Source organism: Adiantum capillus-veneris, chromosome 22 (assembly GCF_014529385.1).
Source record: "Adiantum capillus-veneris isolate H3 chromosome 22, ASM1452938v2, whole genome shotgun sequence".
NCBI classification, from domain to species: Eukaryota; Viridiplantae; Streptophyta; class Polypodiopsida; order Polypodiales; family Pteridaceae; genus Adiantum; species Adiantum capillus-veneris.
The window spans coordinates 27,601,192-27,621,849 of NC_140952.1; the positions used below are offsets into that span (position 1 = coordinate 27,601,192).

Here is a 20,658-nt window from a genome sequence, read left to right on the forward strand (position 1 = left end):
TATTGAAACTAAGCTGACCATACCTCTTGCATCATAACTCCATGGGTGAAAGAGTGCCTGATTTTCCATCACCTATGTATGAAAATTTTGAAAGTGCTCCTTCCAACTTTGAAGAAATTTCCCTGATTTTTTCCTTTGCCTATCACCTTGTACGTGTTCTTGGGGTCATTGATGAGACATTGTTGACCTTTAAATTCCACTTTGGAGCGTGATCATTGCTCCAACTAAAAGTCAATTCTTTGTGAGTGAGGGTACCAAGAGTATCACCAAGCTTCTTCTTTAGCCCTATGTCAAATTGATTGGTTGTAGCTCCTTTCCTTGCAAAGAGCATCAAAATAAGTATCTATTGTGTAGATGTTACCATTGCGTGTATCATCAAAAAAGAAATATTCTACATATGAGGTCATGTGGGAGCTTGCCACCCACCATGGCTGCTCTTTGAGTGCATACTTACCACAATTAGCATGTGTGATCTCCTTGAAAGAGAGTAATAAGTTGCATCTTGGAAGCTTTGAAGACTTCCTTCTTGAGTACATAGTTAACATTATTATCATGTGTGATATCCTTGAAAGAGAGGATAAATTTCATCTTGGAAGCTTTGTGGATTTACTTCTTTATCCATGTAGTTGCATGACTTTTCCTTCAAATCAACTTGTTTCTTCTTGAAATTCTTCTCAACATGACCATGTTTTGAACACTAATAGATTGGACAAAGTTTGATAACTTTCACCTCTACCGCTTCCTCTACCTCTAGAGGAATGGCCTCTTCTACCATGAGAAAAGTGGTTACCTTCATTAGATTGTTGATCATTATTGTGGGGGGGCTATTTTTTTCCTTTTCTGCATTGATTGTTGACCCTTTCTCTAGTTCACCTCTAAGAATTTGATCCACCTCATTAAGAATTAGTGATAGTTTCTCTCACAAAATGATGAGTCCTTGGAGTAGGACCTTGTATCCTTCTCGTTGAATCCATAGATGATGAGTGTACATGGCTCATCATCACTCACCTTATCTCCAAAAACAACTAGTGATGTATGTAGATCCTTTGAATTGCATTCTCTCCTTGGTTTCTCTTTACGTTGGTGACCTTGATGTTCTCTTTGACTCATAGATGTTCTTAAATGTCTCCCAAGGTTTCTTGGGAGTCATCACGTCCATACGTGGCTAAGGATGTTATCTTTGACACTTACCTTGATCATATGGACTACAAACATGGACTTACTATCCCATTTGTTTGCATCCTCTTGGGTATGTTGATTGTCACTTGGTCTCTCGTTGAAAAACATCTCCCGAAAATCTTGAAAGAAGAGTATTGATTCCATCTTCAATATCCATGCATAATTGTTGCTAGTTTGCAATGAATGAACTATTTATTCTCTCACATATAATTGTCTTATTTCTAGTATCTCTCTTGCATATTGTGATGATGTCACAATCCTCTTTCCTGTCCCAATCCCAACTTTTTATATGATATCAAAGCACATTAGAGTACCTAGCTAGAGTGAGTTTGAGTGAGAAATATAATCTCCATGATTGATTGAAAGTTGTTCTATAAATTTTTTGAAAGTTCTTTTAAGCACTTTGATGACCACAAAACACTTATGCAAACCTCTACAAGGTGTATTGTGCAACATCATAATGAAAATATTTAAAAAGTGTTTTTGAAGTGGTTTATGGAAAAATGCTTGAAATTGATTGTTAGCACTTTCAAGTGCTATTGTGCTAATTCCTAGACACAAGATACCACTATGACTTATCTACCTAATATACCCATACACACACGTGTATGAGTATGTTGCCAAGCCAATATCACTGTTGCTTAGACAACAGTACTCAGTGACACTATGTTTCACGAACTCCTTACAGTCTTGACTCTTATGTCCCCTCTATTTTTTTTGTATTTTTCTCAACAAGTATCTCTAAAGAGTCTTCAAATAGATGATTCTCCTTAAGATAATAACCAATGTATCTCCTTCTAATCAACCCTAAAAGTAATTGGCTAATTGCAACCTAGAACCTTCAACATAGTAGGCAACTAGCTTGACACCTTTACCATATTTAGTAGGAGAGGAATTTGGATCATTTCTCTTCCTAGGTCATATTCCATATTGAGTATTCCAAACTCTCTCTATATCCCTTCTTGAGAGCTTGTTCACACCTTGTTGATAAGAGACGGTGTGGACTTGTATACTTTGAAAGATTTAAAAAAGGCTAAAGGTAAGCACTCTTGGGTGACATCTATAAAATGGGGGTCCTTTGAATCTATAATATGAACATTTGAAAATTTGATAGGTTTTCCTCCATTGATTGATCCAAGTAGCATGAACTTCCCTCTCTTGATGCATGATGCTTAGCATGTAGACTGCTAGACTATGAAAAAATATTTTTTACTTATGTAACAAGATATTTTGTACAACATGGAAGTAATACAACTTTTAATATATTAATGTACATATTTATAATGGACAATAATGTACGCATACTCTTGGTTATAAGTCTTCTTGAGCAGAATGTTTGTTCTTTTGTGATATTCTATGATAGTTTAGCATATGAAAACACACACACACACACACACACACACACACACACACACACACACACACACACACACACACACACACACACACACACACACACACACACACACACACACACACACTTACTTTTGGCAATGCCAAGTCATCGATTTGTTATGAATCATACTCAACAAAGTAGGTGAGGGGTAAAGACTCAATGTGATGAAGGGTGCACACCACATGGGTATACACATGACACATACATGACAATCTAGACAAGATGCAGAGAGGACACACTTGGAAGCGTGAAAGAACTCTCTTCCCAACATGCAGAGGGTGGGCTAACCAAGGATCAAAGGCTACAAAAATTTTACACATTGGTGCCTTGTGTTGAAATGATAGTTAAAACAGGTTGAAGTGCTTCAAACAAAGCATGCCTCATTATAAACCTACCAAATTCCCTACCAATGTGCTTTCCAACAAGGTGAATAAGATATACATACCATTGAGTAAGGACCCTCCGTTGCCGATAGATTGAAAAAAAAGCTCAATCACAAATGGGAAGTCAATTGGTATAATGCACAATTGGGAGCCAAGAAGTCCCAATATCAAAGAATTTATTATCTTGTGTGTGTCTCAATTCACATAAGACTATGCATTGCAAAAAAATCTATTAAACTTGGTATAAGAGATGATTTTTGCTCTAGGTGTGGACAACAAGAGTGCATTGTTTACCTTTCTCTCATGTCCTATTGACAAGCCATCGTCTGGTCTCTGTCCATGAGTCATTCAAGATCTCCACACTAATCTCTAAATAAAATTCTTTTGGGAGAATGACATGGTCTAGACATTGTGTTTAAGAATGCTGCAAGGAGGATCATCTTATGGATAGTTTAGAAATAAAGGAGTGACCATGTTTTTTGGGGTGAGGCTATACCTCTTGGTTTAGAACTAAGAGGGCCTTCTTTTCTACATGGGAACCAGAGTCCAAGAAGCTATCGATGAAGCTATTGCTTTCTTTAAGTCTTTTACGATCTTGGCTAAAGGTATGAGCTAAAGCCATAAGCTTATATGATACATTTTGACCATGCATGAGAAGTCTTAAGGTTATTGTTACCTGTTTCAAAGCGCATCCTTTATGGTGGACAATAAAATTTGGAGATTTCATAGACCTCTGTATGGTAGCTCATTTGTCAGTTGGCAATTGGGATGATTATATGATTAGAACATGAGGGTGTCATTTGTGCTTAGAAATGTTGAGGTCTTTTGTTTTGTACATCATGTGAATCTGTGTTGAAGCGCTTAGTGCTGCTAACATTGCTATATTTTTGTTTTATAGAGCTCTTTTTGCATTTAATGAAACGTGGTACTTTAATCATTTGTGATAATGAAAGAATGCAATATATGGTTGGTTACATCACCAAGATACTTGTAAACTTTTGTATTGAATATGTGAACAATGTAGTCCCACAATGTGTTTATTTTTCATAGTGCTATAGTTTTCTTTGAGTCTCTTCAAGCTGTGACAATGCAATTTACATGGTAAGTTCTATTTAATATCTTCTACCGCCTCTAAGTATAACCAATGATCGTATCATATTTCAATCAATGTGAAACTTGGAAGTGGTTTAAAGCCTATGAAATGGCTTCAAGTGTCGTTTAGTGCCTTGAAATAGATGGTAGGGAGTCATGGAAAATTTTGTGATGCCTACTACTAAGGGTCAATTTTGAGGCCCAATCACGTGGCAACAAAGACGATGATGATGTGCGCATTCTAAAATATAGAACCTCTGGTCACCGCTAATATACCATGTTTGGAAAAACGATTGGCTTTGGTTCATAATGAGATATGTAGCTTGACAATGATAAAGTCCGTGAAAAATGATGGTTGTTCTACTGCTTCTTGTACTTTTGTTGCTATTGGTAGACATGGTGAGAGAGTTTGGCCTAGCGGAGCTGGCGAGGGACTGGACAATGCGAGGCACCAAGGGTCGACTGGTGGGTGTTGTCAACAACTACCCACACCTTTCTTGTCTGAGACTTCGTCGGTGGGACACCTCATTAGGTCATTATATATCTTTGGACAAGCCAAGACACCATATGGGACAAGGTCTTAACACTAGTTTGGTTCCATGAATTTAAATAAAATGGAACATGCAGTCTAGAAAACATTTCAAAAAATGCTTTTGCAAACTTTATGAAAGCCAAGGAAAAAATTGACTAGCTATAACACTTAGCGAGCGATACGTTTACTTAGCCAAATTTAGAAAGGTGAGAGAGAGGAGAGAGAGGAAATTCTCTAGAGTGTAGAGAAGGGGGGAAGAGGGAGGAGATCTTGCAAAAAGAGGTTAAACACCAAACGCATTTCGCAATTAGCTCTTCAGTGGTGTCAACCATACAAGAGGAGTAGAAGGGATTAAATAGGTATCCACTTGAGAGAGGAGGGGTTCGCAAGGTAGGTACATGGTTTAAAGAGGAGGAGGCCACTTTAATAGAGGAGAATTAGCTCTTTAAATGGGGTAGGAAAAGGAGGGAAAGAGGGAGGTTTAAAGAGTGTTTACTTGGGGGGTACAAAGAGAAAGGGAATTTGACAAAAAATTAATGGAGGAAAAGGAGGGTGGTATGGGGGGGACTATGACCAAAAATTTATGGAGAAAAAGGAGGATAGTAGTAGGGGTACCGGGGAGGGGGGGGGGGGGGGGGGGGGGGGGGGGGGGAAGGGGGGGGAAGGAAATTTAAGGAATAAAGGGAAGGAAAGGAAAGGGGGAGTGGGGTTCCTTTTTGAGAGAAGATTGCTCAGATTAGGTGCATTTAGCCAACAGATGACCGGTTTGGAAATAGGGGGGAGTTTGGAGTTGTTTACAAGAAGCTTAGAAAGAGGTTGGTTAATGGAGCGGGCTAAGTTGAGTTTGTAGGTGAAGGGTGAAAAGGGGATTTTGACAATGGAAGGTGGGGCATTCTTGTGGTTACCCTTTAGAAGGAGAGAGGGCCTAGATGCATAGGTTACATAAAGAAAGCACGCTTTCAAAAAAGGTGTCGGGTATCCTTTGGCCCTCAGCCAATAGAATAAGAGGTTGCGAATAGAAATAAAGCCCTCAAGTGAGTTTTCCCTAATGATATACCTCTTAAGCTCCGATAAGACAAAGGAATTTTTTGGTGGGTAGGGTGCCAAGATTGCCACGGGATGTATTTGTAAGAGGTTTTTGGTGGCAATGCGTGTCCAAAATCCCTTTAGAGGAAAAAGAGGGCCCTTTAAAAAAGTGTATGTCCAAGATAAAAGCTTCCTGCGAAGAGATGAAGGGAGTGATCTTTAAATGCTCTTGGAGAGAATGTCCATACTCAAGGAGGTGTTTTTCTAAGATGGGAGGGGGGCCGTCCCACACTCCAAAAGCGTCGTCTATGAACCTCTTAAAGTACAGGAGAGAAGGGAAAGAGACAAGGTTCCCGCCTTCTTCCAAAGAGCAAAGAAAAAGACATGCGTACACCACCGCAAAATTTGACCCCATAGCGGTTCCTTTGACCTAATGCCAGAATTTTCTTTTGAAAGAGATGTAGTGATGGTTGAGAATGAGAGAGGCAAGGGATAGGATGAAGTTGACTTTGGGATAGGGAAAGAAACCTACGATAGAGATTTTTAGAGCGTCAAGTCCTTCTTGGATAGGAATGCTAGGGTACAAGGAAGGAAAAGAGAGTGACATGGGGGGAGAAGGGGATAGAGGCTAATTCTAAGATAAGAGAATGAGAGTCCTTGAGGTGTTGCTTTTTAGCTAAGAGTATGGGGAAGAGTTGCACATGTAGCCACTTCGAGGAATTTTCTAGGATATAACCCTTGTAGGAACAAATGGAGCGGCCTACAAGGATAGGTTTATGAATTTTTGGTAAAAGGAAGAAGGACAAGGTTTGGGAGGGGCATGAGAAGAGGAGAGGATGAACGCTCTCTCTTTGGAAGGTAGGAGATGAAAGTTTGTAACAATGGCAAAAAGAGTGGATTGAACAAAAGGCAAAGGAGGGGTAGCGATGGGAGAGTAGGTGAGAGGGTCTAAGAGATGGCGTAGTACCTCTTTAGTATACCAAGATTCGGAAAGAATGACGGGGCCAAGTTTTTTGTCGGCCAGTTTAATTAAAATTTTATAATCATTTTTTAGGGAAGAAGTGGCATTCAACAAGAAGGTTTTGGGAAGGAAAGGAGAAGAAAGATTAAGGAGGGGTTTTAAACGAGAGAAAGTATAATCAAAGGCAAGTCTCAAGTTGATGGAGTGAGAGGGAGGGTTCCAAGAGGGATTAGGGAGAGAAAAGGAAGGAGTGAGAGGAAGCGCTTCTTTGAAAAAAAATTTGAGTTGTAAGCTTCTCTCGAGATTGGAGTATGCCCCGAAGATAGAAGAAGAAGGTGGAGGAGGGGAGGGGGAATGTAGTTGAGTCCTAGGCCTAAAACTCTACGCTCCAAAGATGGGATAGAGCGATTGGCTAGGTTGTGAAAGGAGAGGTTAGTAATCTTATGCTCTAAAGTAAAAAGTGTTTGCTTACCCAAGGCTAAGATTTTGTAGAGACGGGGGTTGGTGAGGGGGAGCCAATACTTATACCTTTTTCTATAATTATGGCAAGAGAGGGGGAGAAAAAAGGAGTTACATGGAGGAGGGGTCCAAAGGTAAGGATAGAGAGGGGTATGGGAGAAGAGCAAGTGGACCCAAGAGGAAGGGTGCTCAAAGCCTATTTCTTCCTCCTCCATTGCAAGTTTTTTGACCCTCTAGGTTTACAAGGGAGGCTATGCTTTGGATGAAGGGGTGGAAGAGGAAGAAGGGCCAAAGGGATAATTAGGTGTTTTCAAAAGGGGAGGGATATAGGTGGGGTTGGGAGAGGGGGGAGAAGGAAAAAGGGGGCTCTTGGAGGAGGAGATCAATGGCAGTTTACAAGGGGTGTAGGGGGAAGAGAGGATCCCCGAGGAGGAGGGTTTAGGTTTTTGAAGGGTTGATGAAAACCCTCTTCATGAGAGGCTCTTGCCAAAGGGAGGGTTTTCTTATTGTGAACTACACGATGGGAGTTTTTGAGGTTAGAAGGCCTCTTTGGTGGAGGTGAAAGAAGGTTCTTCATTTGAGTGGTAACCTCATGATGCACCAGTTCACCAACCGTTTCTTCCTTGGGTAGAGACTCGGCTTCCTCCAAAATGGTAGCTTGAGCCCTCTTCCTTGCATTATGGGCCGCCGTGTTCATTGAAGAGGCCAAATGGGTTCGGAGTATTGCATTTTGAAGTTGAGCATCAAACTCATGTAGCGAGGAAAGCTTCCAAGAGAGGAGTTGATTGGCCCATGTCGAGGGTTGGACTCTTGGAAAAGATATGGAGGCAAGCTTCTTCGTGAGGTCAAGGAGCCTCTCTTCAACTATGTCACGGTAAGAATCAAAGCTTTTTTGAAGGTTGGTGACAAGAATACCTTGGGCGTGAATGTAGATGCATGATGCATGATGCTTAGCATGTAGACTGCTAGACTACGAAAGAAGATTCTTTACTTATGTAACAAGATGTTTTGTACAACATGGAAGTAATACAATTTTTAATATATTAATGTACAAATTTATAATGAAAAATAATGTATGCATACTCTTGGTTATAAGTCTTCTTGAGTAGAATGTTTGTTCTTTTGTGATATTCTATGATATTTTAGCATATGAAAACACACACACACACACACACACACACACACACATACTCAACAAAGTAGGTGAGGGGTAAAGACTCAATGTGATGAAGGGTGCACAATACATGGGTATACACATGACACGTACATGACAATCTAGACAGGATGAAGAGAGGACACACTTGGAAGCGTGAAAGAACTCTCTTCCCAACATGCAGAGGGTGGGCTAACCAAGGATCAAAGGCCACAAAATTTTTACACATTGGTGCCTTGTGTTGAAATGATAGTTCAAACATGTTGAAGTGCTTCAAACAAATCATGGCTCATTATAAACCTACCAAATTCCCTACCAACGTGCTTTCCAACAAGGTGAATAAGCTATACATACCATTGAGTAAGGACCCTCCGTTTGCCGATAGTTTGAAAAAAAAAGCTCAATCACAAATGGGAAGTCAATTGGTATAATGCACAATTGGGAGCCAAGAAGTCCTAATATCAAAGAATTTATTATCTTGTGTGTGTCTTAATTCACATAAGACTATGCATTGCAAAAAAATCTATTAAACTTGCTATTAGAGATGATTTTTTCTCTAGGTGTGGACAACAAGAGTACATTGTTTACCTTTTTCTCATGTCCTATTGACAAGCCATTGTTTGGTCTCCATCCATGAGTCATTCAGGATCTCCATACTAATCTCTAAATAAAATTCTTTTGGGAGAATGCCATGGTCTAGACATTGCGTTTAAGAATGCTGTAAGGAGGATCACGTTTTGGATAGTTTAGAAATAAAGGAATGACCATGTTTATTGGGGTGAGGCTATACCTCTTGGTTTAGAACTAAGAGGGCCTTCTTTTCTTTACTTGTGTACATGGGAACAAGAGTCCAAGAAGCTATCGATAAAGCTATTGCTTCTTTAAGTTTTTCATGATCTTGGCTAAAGGTATGAGCTAAAGACATAGCTTATATGATACATTTTGACCATGCATGAGAAGTCTTAAGGTTATTGTTACCTATTTCAAAGCGCATCCTTTATGGTGGACAATAAAATTTGGAGATTTCATAGACCTCTGTATGGTAGCTCATTTGTCAATTGGCAATTGGGATGATTATATGATTAGAACATGAGGGTGTCATTTGTGCTTAAAAATGTTGAGGTCTTTTGTTTTGTATATCATGTGAATTTGTGTTGAAGCGCTTAGTGCTGCTAAGATTGATATATTTTTGTTTTATAGAGCTCTTTTTGCATTTAATGAAACGTGGTACTTTGATCATTTGTGATAATGAAAGAATGCAGTATATGGTTGGTTACATCACCAAGATACTTGTAAACTTTTGTATTGAATATGTGAACAATGTAGTCCCACAATGTGTTTATTTTTCATAGTGCTATAGTTTTCTTTGAGTCTCTTCAGGCTGTGACAATGCAATTTACATGGTAAGTTCTATTTAATATCTTCTACCACCTCTAAGTATAACCAATGATCGTACCATATTTCAATCAATGTGAAACTTGGAAGTGGTTTAACGCCTATGAAATGGCTTCAAGTGTCATTTAGTGCCTTGAAATAGATGGTAGGGAGTCATGGAAAATTTTGTGATGCCTACTACTAAGGGTCAATTTTGAGGCCCAATCACGTGGCAACAAAGATGATGATGATGTGCGCATTCTAAAATTAAGAACCTCTGGTCACCGCTAATTTACCATGTTTGGAAAAACGATTGGCTTTGGTTCATAATGAGATATGTAGCTTGATAATGATGAAGTCCGTGAAAAATGATGGTTGTTCTACTGCTTGTACTTTTGTTGCTATTGGTAGACATGGTGACAAAGTTTGGCCTAGCGGAGCTGGCGAGGGAGTGGACAATGCCAGGCACCAAGGGTCGACTGGTGGGTGTTGTCAACAACTACCCACACCTTTCTTGTCTGAGACTTTATCGGTGGGACACCTCATTAGGTCATCATATATCTTTGGACAAGCCAAGACACCATATGGCACAAGGTCTTAACACTAGTTTGGTTCCATGAATTTAAATAAAATGGAACATGGTCTAGAAAACATTTCAAGAAATGCTTTTGCAACCTCATAAAATGTTAGCCAAAGTACTCATAGTAATTATAATCCCTCACTTTTGTACACAACCTCAATAGTAACTACACTCATAAAAAGAAGCTTGGCAATTCCACGTAATAATCCATTGTAACTACTTATATATGTGCTTGACATTTTTGCAATTGTCATGTGAATTTTTTTTCTTTGTGCCTAGAATTAAATATAGAGAGTTCTGTGGGTCAAGTATGCAATAATTTTGTTTAATTAAGGACTACATAAAACATTTATTTCATTTAGATTTTCCTTGTATTATGCTACATATATATTAAATCTACCACTTCATTAGTTAACGTGATATGATTTGATGGTTTATGTCATATACCAAAAATTGTTGAAATTCTTATGTTTTATTTATCAAAGCCTAGCCTTAAATTAAAGTCCAATTTTCATTGTTTTTTTCATTCATTACATCTATTTGTATACGGATACCTCATATGGATACAATTGAGGAATCTATATGCACTTTCATTGGTTTTTCATGGTAATGTTTGTTTTGCAAGAAATATGTACTATTTTCTTGAATGGCTTAAATTACAAGATACATGTGAGTTGGAAACCTTGAGAAATGCTTTGTTGATGGGTGTTGGCCTATAGATATATCATAGACCTTAAGTTTTATCCCATAACCTCATCATGTTAATGAAAGAGACTTTGAAAGACCAAAATTTTCTTCTTTGTCGTAGTGTTTTCAAAATTTGGGTTTTCTTTTCATAACAAAAATTTGGTCTAAGATCTTTGTTATGAAGCTTCTTGTTACAATAAGATTTTTCATATCCACCATAAATCTTGAAATCTATGCAAAGTCTTATTTTGATGAGAAGTTATGTTCAATTTATTATTTTGTTAAACAAACTTGCACTAAATGTTTATGATTTTTCTATCTTAAAGCTTATCAGTATAATCTTGTTATGGTATTAAGTTTGGTAAAACTAAAAATTGGCTATGTTCTTCACCTTGTAACTAGTAAGGCATGAACATGACCTATAAATCTTGTTTCTAACTTCACTAAATAATTATGGCAAGAGGCTAGAAAAACATTTTTCTATCGTAAAGCTTATCAGTATAATCTTGTTATGGTATTAAGTTTGGTAAAACTAAAAATTGGCTATGTTCTTCACCTTGTAACTGGTAAGGCATGAACATGACCTATAAATCTTGTTTCTAACTTCACTAAATAATTATGGCAAGTTGCTAGAAAAACATAACACTTTAGTGTCTCAGGATCCTTGAGTGTTCAATTCTAAAATTATCACGACCCCAGTGTAGTGGGATCAACGGCGAGCTTTTCTATATGGCATAGGGTCTTAATGATGACTAGTGCAGTGGGATCAACAACAGGCAGAAGAGCGTCGGCCAAAACAAAAGTCGCTAGCATTGACCCTCCCACTCACAGCTTGGGTTTTGAATCCTTGACCTCCCCAATGGCAGGCGCCTGCTCTAACCACGTGCTTGTGTGGGATTCCATGTCCCATAACCCACTCCATTCTGTAATACAGTCAATTAAGAAAGGGCAGAGAGGGGGGGGGGGGGGGGGGGGGGGGGGGGGGGGGGGTGGGTGTTAAACATAGACAACAAAGTAAACATAGACAAATCGAAGGCGTCAGGGCTTCACAAAAAATGTGCCTCACTTCAACAACATTGAGGCACCGCCTACATACATTCAATACCCTGTGGTATTCAATTTTGAGGCTTAACAAGTTGTTAGCTTTTTATGACACACTTTGATCCCACTTTAAGCACATATTATTGTGTTTTTATCCTTGCAACACTTTTAAGGGTATTTACACACTGCCAGATTTACACACAATTTGATAGTGTTTACACATTGCCAAATTAAAAGCAACATGGTGCCTAAACCATATTGATCAAAAGTCTTTGAGATCCATGCTTACACTACCGAAATTTTTAAATTGTCAAAAATAAATCAAAACTTCATGAGTTGAATCTATCATATTAGACAGGGTCTCATTAGGTCATAAGGAATGATTTGAAAATTGAGTATTTACGTGAATGCCAACAAGGATTAATGACGCAATTATGCCAATGTGTAAATTAGCTGAACATGCTATTGGCCTATTTGCTGTTAAATGGTGGGCGACACTTTAGTGTGCAACTTGCCAAAGATGCAAATGAGTGTTTGAACCCCTCCTCCATAAACCTCTTGATCTAGTAAGCACGTTCTCATGTTCGATAACCATTGTTTTCTAGCCAAGCAGTGATAATAAGATGCAGTTATCAATCACTTTTGAAATAATTGAGCCTCATGCATCGGTTATTCGTCTTATATGGAAGCCTGTTTTCAATTAATAGCTTCACTAGTAACATACTACTGATGATTGGGGCATGTGCGACTGACCAAATTCTTATAGTTCATGGTTGGGTCAATGCCTTTAGGCATGTTGGATCTTAATTAGAAAAACATGTGTAACAAATGCCCAGAAGATTACTCAATTAGTGGCCCATCAAGGAGGTTGAAGATTTCAAGCAAGAGACTTGATACTCCATAACCACAGGTATCCTCAGGAATTTTTGGGGCTTAAAACCAGAGATTGACTTTTGCAGTACATCAAAAGCCCACTATACACCAAGCATCTGGGATCTTGTCTTCAAACAAGTTCCACACATGCACCCCTAAGCAGCAGGGTGCTTGAAATAAACATTTTTAGAACTTTGAAGAAGATTTTAGAGGTAGACTGACTACATTTGAAGGTTTTTCTAAACTCCTGCTCTTCCTTCCGAAGTGGCCAACACTGAAGAAGCCCTAGGATTGTTTTTCAGGTCACTCAAGGTTTTTGTGCACAGCTTATCAGATTCTCTCTCTCATTGCTTGTGTTAAATAAGTGTAGTTTTTAAGACATTTGGGATGTTGCATGGGAGCCCAAATAATTCATGGAATATATCCTAGTGGGCCAACAAACCAATTGGACAATCGCAGAGGAGCATTTTGTATCATCCATTGATCAGCTTTTGTACAGCAATGAGGAGCATGGCTTTTAAAAACGGCAGACTTTTTGTTTAGTAAATATTGCATACAACATAGCCTAAGCTACTTATCACCTGCTGCTCTCTAAAATTGCAATGCACTCAATGGAAATACATTGTTGCTCATTTTTTTTTATTAAGGCCATATGATTAACTGGCTCCATTTGCCTTTTTCTCACAAGCCTCTTTTGCCTTCAGCTTAGAACGTTGCTTAATGATGTGATCTATCACCTTACATATAAGTCCATGACATTTGTAGACTTAATTGATGTTTGTGGAAGCATGAAATGCAAGCCTGCTACCCAAAGAAGGAACATTGAAACTGACACCTTCACCACTAGTTATTTGGACTACCTTGATCAACAACGTGTTTTTTTCTTGTACCGAGCTCCAATAAAAAACATAGAGATAAGAGCACCAAACTTGATCATAACAGGTCTGCCCTCAGTCACAAGTCCGGGGATTTGTATTGAAACCTCATAAATATGCAAAATTTGAAGCAATAGTAATCATCACAAATATAATCTGGCATACTACCATAGATTAAGATAAACTCAAGAAAAAAACAAGTGTTTATAGGCTAGAGTTTCTTTTGCAATAAAACTATACTCAAAACACTTGTTTGGCAAATAAAGTGCACTTCTACATAGCCCAGTAAGAGTATAAACTATGTACACAACTTAACCAATAAAGGGACACACCATTATGTATTTCAAAATATACATTATGACAGTCATCCAATCACTTTAGCTGCCACCTTTGCTTTTTCAAAGCTTTATTCTCATGATTTGAAGGGTAGCTTTTATAGAGTTCTGAACGTAGTAACAGATCCGCATATACACAGCCTTCTCTTATGCCCATTTAATGCTACATCCAACACTGGAATCACAAAACAAGAATGCAGACATTAATGGAAATGAATCGTCTCTCTCTCTCTCTCTCTCTCTCTCTCTCTCTCTCTCTCTCTCTCTCAAACTGAAGGATGGGCAAGAAGAAGCTGAAGAGGATAAACAAAACACTGCTATCCACAAAGGTGCCACAAGAGGAACAAGAACCACCAGTGAAGGACTACAAAGAATGTCGAGGAGACCAAGAGCAACCACCACAAAGCCACTAAAAAACACCACCACAAAAGGGATTCAGCAAGGTCCAGCATGAAACCCAATGGGTAATCACCAGCAAGAAGGAAGACCACTAGTGAGATGACTTGAAGGGAAACAAAGGTTATGTCAGGTCAACTGCCCAATAGCCACTAAAAAGCACCATTGAAAGAGAGCCTATGATGCTTTCAGGAAGGGTGTTCAGTATCCGGGCAGACGTAGTGTGAACCTATCCAATGTGGCTTGTCACTTATAAAAGGAAGTCACCGAGGCTAAGCATGCGAGATGTCACCCGAGGGGGTGAGGCCGGGTGGTATGGGATGCTCAGCTTTACAAGTACATGCCTACGTAGGTCTAGGTAGCCTCGAGATCCCTTCCTTGTATTCGTTTCACCAGCAAAGCAGGAGCACCAAGAAAAACAAGACAAAATAACCAAGGAAACAAAAGAAAAACAAAGTAAAAAACGTGATTGTTGCTACTTTTGGGCATCAACTTGCTTTTAGCACCGTTGTAAAAATAACAAGTGATTTTTAAGTTGCTTTCGGGCCTTTTGGATCCCAATGCCTATAAAAGAGAGGCCAGATACCATTAGTTCCCACGTTGTGATAGAGTTTGTATCAGAACTTGCCAGCATGATCACCAAGAACAATTGAACCGCGACAATTGTACCTTGTGCATTGGATTGATCACTTTAAGAATGTATAATATAGTAAGCTCATCAAAGTCCTTTTCAAGCTTTGTGAGCTTTGGCTATAGAGATAGATCCATAGAATGCATAGAGATTGTCCCAAAGTTGACACGTTGTAGTAGTGAGAGATGAAAACTGAGAAGCTATTGATAGAAGCTTGCATATTACGGGGATAAACAGCTTAATGGAAGCCTCAACATCTGCTTTGCTCAATAAAAACGTCATAAAGATAGACCGACTTGGATAGTTGTGAGGAATTAGTTTACGTGCTTCAAAGATAGTGGGAAGACTGAGAGATTGAGAGAAAGGATTAGAAAATTGGTCAGCATATAGTCCTAGATCAAGTATTAGGGTTAGGAATACCTCGAGAAGAATCTCAAATACGAGAAACATGATGCATGTAGAATAGTCGCCGTTGTAGAATTGAGCAACATGTCAATCGATGCAGAATCCTTTGGAAGAAGAGAATCCATGATGGTGCTGGAGATAGGTGGCAGCGAAGTGTCGTCGTCCTTGAGGAGTCGCAACCATTTTGGCCTTTCCTTCGCGTTTTTGATCTCTCCAACACATAAGGAAGAAAGAAAGACAGATAGAGGCAATCCATTAACACATCTCAAAAAAAGAGTGAGACTAATAAAACACAAAGAATGTATAGGTTGGCACAAAGTGATGATGTTGCCTATTCCATTGAAGAGGACCTGTTTTAAGCGCCCGAAAGTGGCCGGAATGAAGCAGACATGTTTGATCCCTAAAAATATGATGATGTGGCACCTCCCACAAATTGCACCGCAAATCTAGGAACAATATAGAATTGACCATGGAGAGTGCTTGGTTGAGGATAACTTTCACCCAATCTAGCTCCCCTATGTCCTCCATGAGAAGGTCAAGGCAATGAGAGGCACATGGAGGCCATACTATCGTTGGAAATTCCTTCTCTAGCCTCTTACACATTGCCTTGCAATTTGAAGCATTGTTGGTAATCACTTGCACGACATGCACCTTACCAATCTACACAAGGAGCATTTGCAACAAAGAGAGTTAAAACTTAAAATATAGGACTCATTGGCAATTGCTCAAGACATAAAGGCTCGGTTTACACAAGAATGGCTTTATGGATGTGCTTGTAAATGAATGCCCTGGTCACTTTCTTCCCTCTTGAACCTGCATCCACCGCCTTCAAGTAGTACGTGCCAAGAGGACAAGACACAAGAATGTTGATGATGCCCCTCTTCTTGCGGTTGCTCCATCTGTCGGAGAGAATAGAGCATCCATACTTTGCCCAACTGGCAAGTACGGGCTCAAGTGACTTGTCAATCCTTGCCCTCTCTTCACCTAGCTTCTTTGTTCTCATGTCTTGGTATGACACACTGTAACAAACTTGGACACCCCGAGTCCAGAACCTGTAGTTCCATGCTCAGAGAGATTGGCCCCAAAGACTGGCGGTATTTCTTTTTGTATTAATGCTTGAGCAAAGTACAATTGCTCGTGGGTCCTCTCTGCTCACCGGCTCGTTAGCACATGTGAGCCACATAGAGGCCCAGGGGACTTATTTGAAGGCCCTTGGCCATGGACAAGCAATTACATGAAAAGCCCCGGCTCCAAAAGCTCTACGCTAAAGCTGCTAGCAAAATCTACGGATTTCCATACAGGTGCTACGTCAGCACAGCCAGCGCGTTTTGCAAAAATCTGTAAGGCCAGACAGTCAGCATCTCCAGTGCAATTTGCGTATTTCCGTATAGCCAGTCAGTCCGCCGATTCCTTTTTAATTCCCCCAGTTGTCCCCAGGGCCCTGTCGGCAAGTGCCCATAAGTTGGGATAACTTACAGCATGCCACGTCATAAGTTTGTGACAAACCCCCCTCTTGAAAGAACTGTAATCATCCTCGATTACGCCTGCAAAACAGAACTGGGCCATAAACCAGTTCAATAGACACAAACTAAGTACCGACACACTAGGCAACACAAATCTAGCACTTGCACAAAGACGACTGAATCGGTGCACATTCAAATCATATCAATCACATATAAATTGCTTCATGATCTAAGACCATGATTCCTGGCAACGTATTTAGTAATCGCATCTAGATCCACACCAGACCTCACTGAATATCGGATTAGCTAATTCTTATTGCAATCATATCTATAGATTCTCAAGACCGAAATGCTGCAGTCATTTCATCTTTCAATCCTGCACTCAAACAAAATCACATGAGGGAGTACACATCAATTAGATTCAAGTTCGGGAATTCCCACACACAAATCTAGCACTTCCACGAAGACGACTCGGTCGGTGCACATTCAAATCATATCAATCACATAAAAATTGCTTCCTGATCTAAGATCATGATTCCTGGCAACATATTTAGTAATCGCATCTAGATCCACAACGGACCTCACTGATGTCGGATTAGCTAATTCTTATTGCGATCATATCTATAGATTCTCAAGATCGAAATGCTGCAACCATTTCATCTTTCAATCCTGCACTCAAACAAAATCACATGACAGGGTACACATCAATCAGATTCAAGTTCGGGAATTCCCATTTTTAGTTTCCTTATTCGTAAAGTCATACACCACAATATTGTCAACACAGCAGTATCCATGAAGTCCAAAGGGAAATCAGTGACTTTATTCCATCCACGTAATCTGTCACAAAGGAGCCGAGTGACTCCCCTCTCGTGTAGTCCCGTCTACACTTGATTCAACCCTGCTGATCTGCGGGATCTTGCGGAATAGACGCATCTAAGCCAAAGGCCTCAAGGTAAAGTTCCAAAATTTGAGGAGTATCTACTAGGTCCTCCTCCATCCACTTCACATCCAATGCCGAATAGCTCTTGAATTTCACTAAAACCGCCGAATCACTTTACCTTTCACTTTTCTTTCTTTATGGGCCAGGATCCGTTCTGGAACGAGTATCTCCTCGCTCTCTTCCAGTTCAGGTTGCTCATCAAGCTCCCTGTCAACTGACAGATCACTCTTAAAAGGCTTCAAGAGACTCACATGAAAAGCATTGTGCATCTTCCAAGTGTCTGGTAACTTAAGTTTGAAGGATACATCATTTATCTTTTCTTGGATCTGGAAAGGGTCATAATACCTCATGCTAAGCTTTGGAAAATGCCGCTCCTTTCCCTTTCGTTTCCTTAGGCGTGCCTTCTCAAAACATAAGAGTACCCAATCATCTTGCTTCAACTTCAAGTCACGTCTATGTCTATCGGTTGCCTTCTTAAGCCGTGCTTGAGACTTCTCTAGAGCAACCGCGTGCCAATGTTCTCCCAAATTGCCTTCCAAAACAAACTCGTAAATCTGGGGTCCCTGTCGGAGACAATCGTCTCAGGCATGCCATGTAATCTGAAAATCTGGGCCACAAATAGTCGCTAAGTGATCCGGCTTGACTGTTTTCTTCACTGGAATGAAATGAGCATGTTTGCTAAATCCGTCAATAACAGTCCAGATACCATCGTGACCACTCTGTGTTCTCGGGAGATCAAAAATGAAATCCATTGCAATACTTTCCCAAGGGCGGGTGGGTATGGGTAAAGGCTGTAACAATCCCTGTGTTTTATGCCTGTCAAACTTGACCTTCTGGCATACTAAGCAACTGCGCACAAATTCTTCCACATCCTTTGTAAGTCTCGGCCAAAAGAAGTATCTCTCTACCCCTTTCATGGTGGTAGCAATGCCGCGGTGACCCGTAAAAGGTGGACAGTGGCATTCAGTCATAACCTTTTCCCTCAACGGCTGTGTAATGCACAACATGGTTTTTCTCATCAAGTAGCCATCCCGAATGGAATATCCCACTACTGTCTCCCCATCCCGTATCTGTGTGAAAACGTCTGGAAAATTTGTATCTGTGGCATACTGGTCGACCATATCCTCGAAGCTCCTATGATGTATCGCGGAAATAGCTAGAACCAACGGCTTCCGAGACAAAGCATCTGCCACCACATTCTTCTATCCCTGCACATGGACAATCTGGAAGTGAAACTATGACAAGATGTTCGCCCACCGCATCTTCTTTTCCGAAAGCCGCTTCTGTGACAAGAAGTAGCGCAAACTCTGACGGTCTATAAAGACAGTAAAATCCGCTCCGAGTAGGTAATGCCGCCACTTAGTAAGAGCATGGATAACCGCCAAAAGCTCTTTCTCATAAATCTGTGTTGTCATCTTCGGCCTTGAGAACAATCGACTCTCGTAAGCAATGACATGGCCTTCTTGCATTAAGACCGCACCCAAACTACGACCAAATATACTTCAAATGACTTCTGCAAGTCCGGCAAAGTCAAAACGGATCCCGTAGTCAATTTCTCTTTCAGGGTGGGTCCCCACGAGAAAGGGACTCCTTTCTGTGTCAAGATATGCAAAGGGGAAGCAACCTCTGCAAACTTTCGAATGAACCGCCTGTAGTACGAACACAGCCCCAAGAAGCTTCTAGCTTCATGGACATTCTTCAAATCGGGCCAATCACGGATAGTCTCTATCTTGGCCGGATCCATTTGCACTCCTGCTGCTGCTGAGACAATGTGTCCCAGAAAGTGTATCTCTGGTAGGAAAAATTTGCTTTTCTTTGCATTAATCACTAACCTGTGATCTCAGGCCTGTCGTCGTCCTTGTCATTCTGTTCTTTCTGTGCCTTTTTAGGGCATTTCGCGGAGATATGTCCATGTTCCCGGCGTCCAAAGCACTTCCCCTCCCTGATCAAGCGAGCTCTCTCCTGAGGAGTAAGCTTGGGTCGTGCATCCTTCTTTTCTGGGTTGCTCTTTCTCTTTCTACTTTCATTCGCTGAAGTCTATTCGGCTCGTTGTGTCATGACCTCATCGATGGGGTACGTCAGATTGTCAAAGTGAATGGCAAAGCCCCGTTTTGCATGACTCATCAACTCCTGAATAGAAGCTGACTTCTGTTCCAAGCAGTGATCTTGAATCTCTGTAGGTAGACCCAAGGTGAACCGCTCAATCTGTCTCTCAACGAGATCTTCTTGAATGAAGAGACGGGTAGAAAAGAGCTCCAGAATCTCTCGCAATAAGCATCCGCTGTATCTCTCTTGGTCATCCGAAGATGGTTTCAAGCAGCTCGTATATTGCGTTCATACTCTTGAGTCAACCAAGAAGAAATAAAAAACTTCTTAAATTTCATCCATTTAACTGGCGCAGTCTTGTTTAAAAGAAGCATGGACCACCAAGTTCGAGCATTCCCCTTAAAATAAGAGGCAGCTCTCTGAATCTTGGAGTGCTCTGAGTAGTGTCCTCCCGCGAAAGCGATGTCAAACTGCTATATAAAAGACCAAGCCTTCGAAGCATCTTTGTATCCTGAAAAAGTGTCAAATTTGATCGACTGTCCACCTTCCTTAAACTCTTGGACTTTCTTGCTTTTATCTTCCAGAAAGTCATACTGGTTGGCTTTATAAAAATTCTTCTTGTTCGCATAAAAGTTGTCGTCATCAGAGTCTGAATTGTCTGTAGACGAGTCCTCTGTAGAACTGTCACTCACTGGGCGAGATTTAGACTTCTTTGCCTTTTTCTTGCCCTTTCCGAAGAGTTTATACTTGCTTTGCTTTTCGCCTTTTCTATCTTCTTCGCTCGAATCTGAAGAGCTAGAGGAACTGTTAGAAGAAGAAGAACTGGGTACT

General features: G+C 40.2%; 1 protein-coding gene across 1 annotated transcript in view; it reads right to left on the reverse strand.

Moving 5' to 3' along the window:
* Positions 1-13,846: 13,846 nt before the first annotated feature.
* Positions 13,847-20,658, reverse strand: part of LOC147429075 (uncharacterized) — a 117,260-nt gene continuing 110,448 nt past the window's right edge. The window contains exon 9 of the mRNA XM_086495439.1: positions 13,847-14,121. Within this exon, the coding sequence (XP_086351565.1) occupies positions 14,094-14,121 (28 nt within the window). The 3' untranslated portion in view covers positions 13,847-14,093. The remainder of the gene's footprint in view (positions 14,122-20,658) is intronic.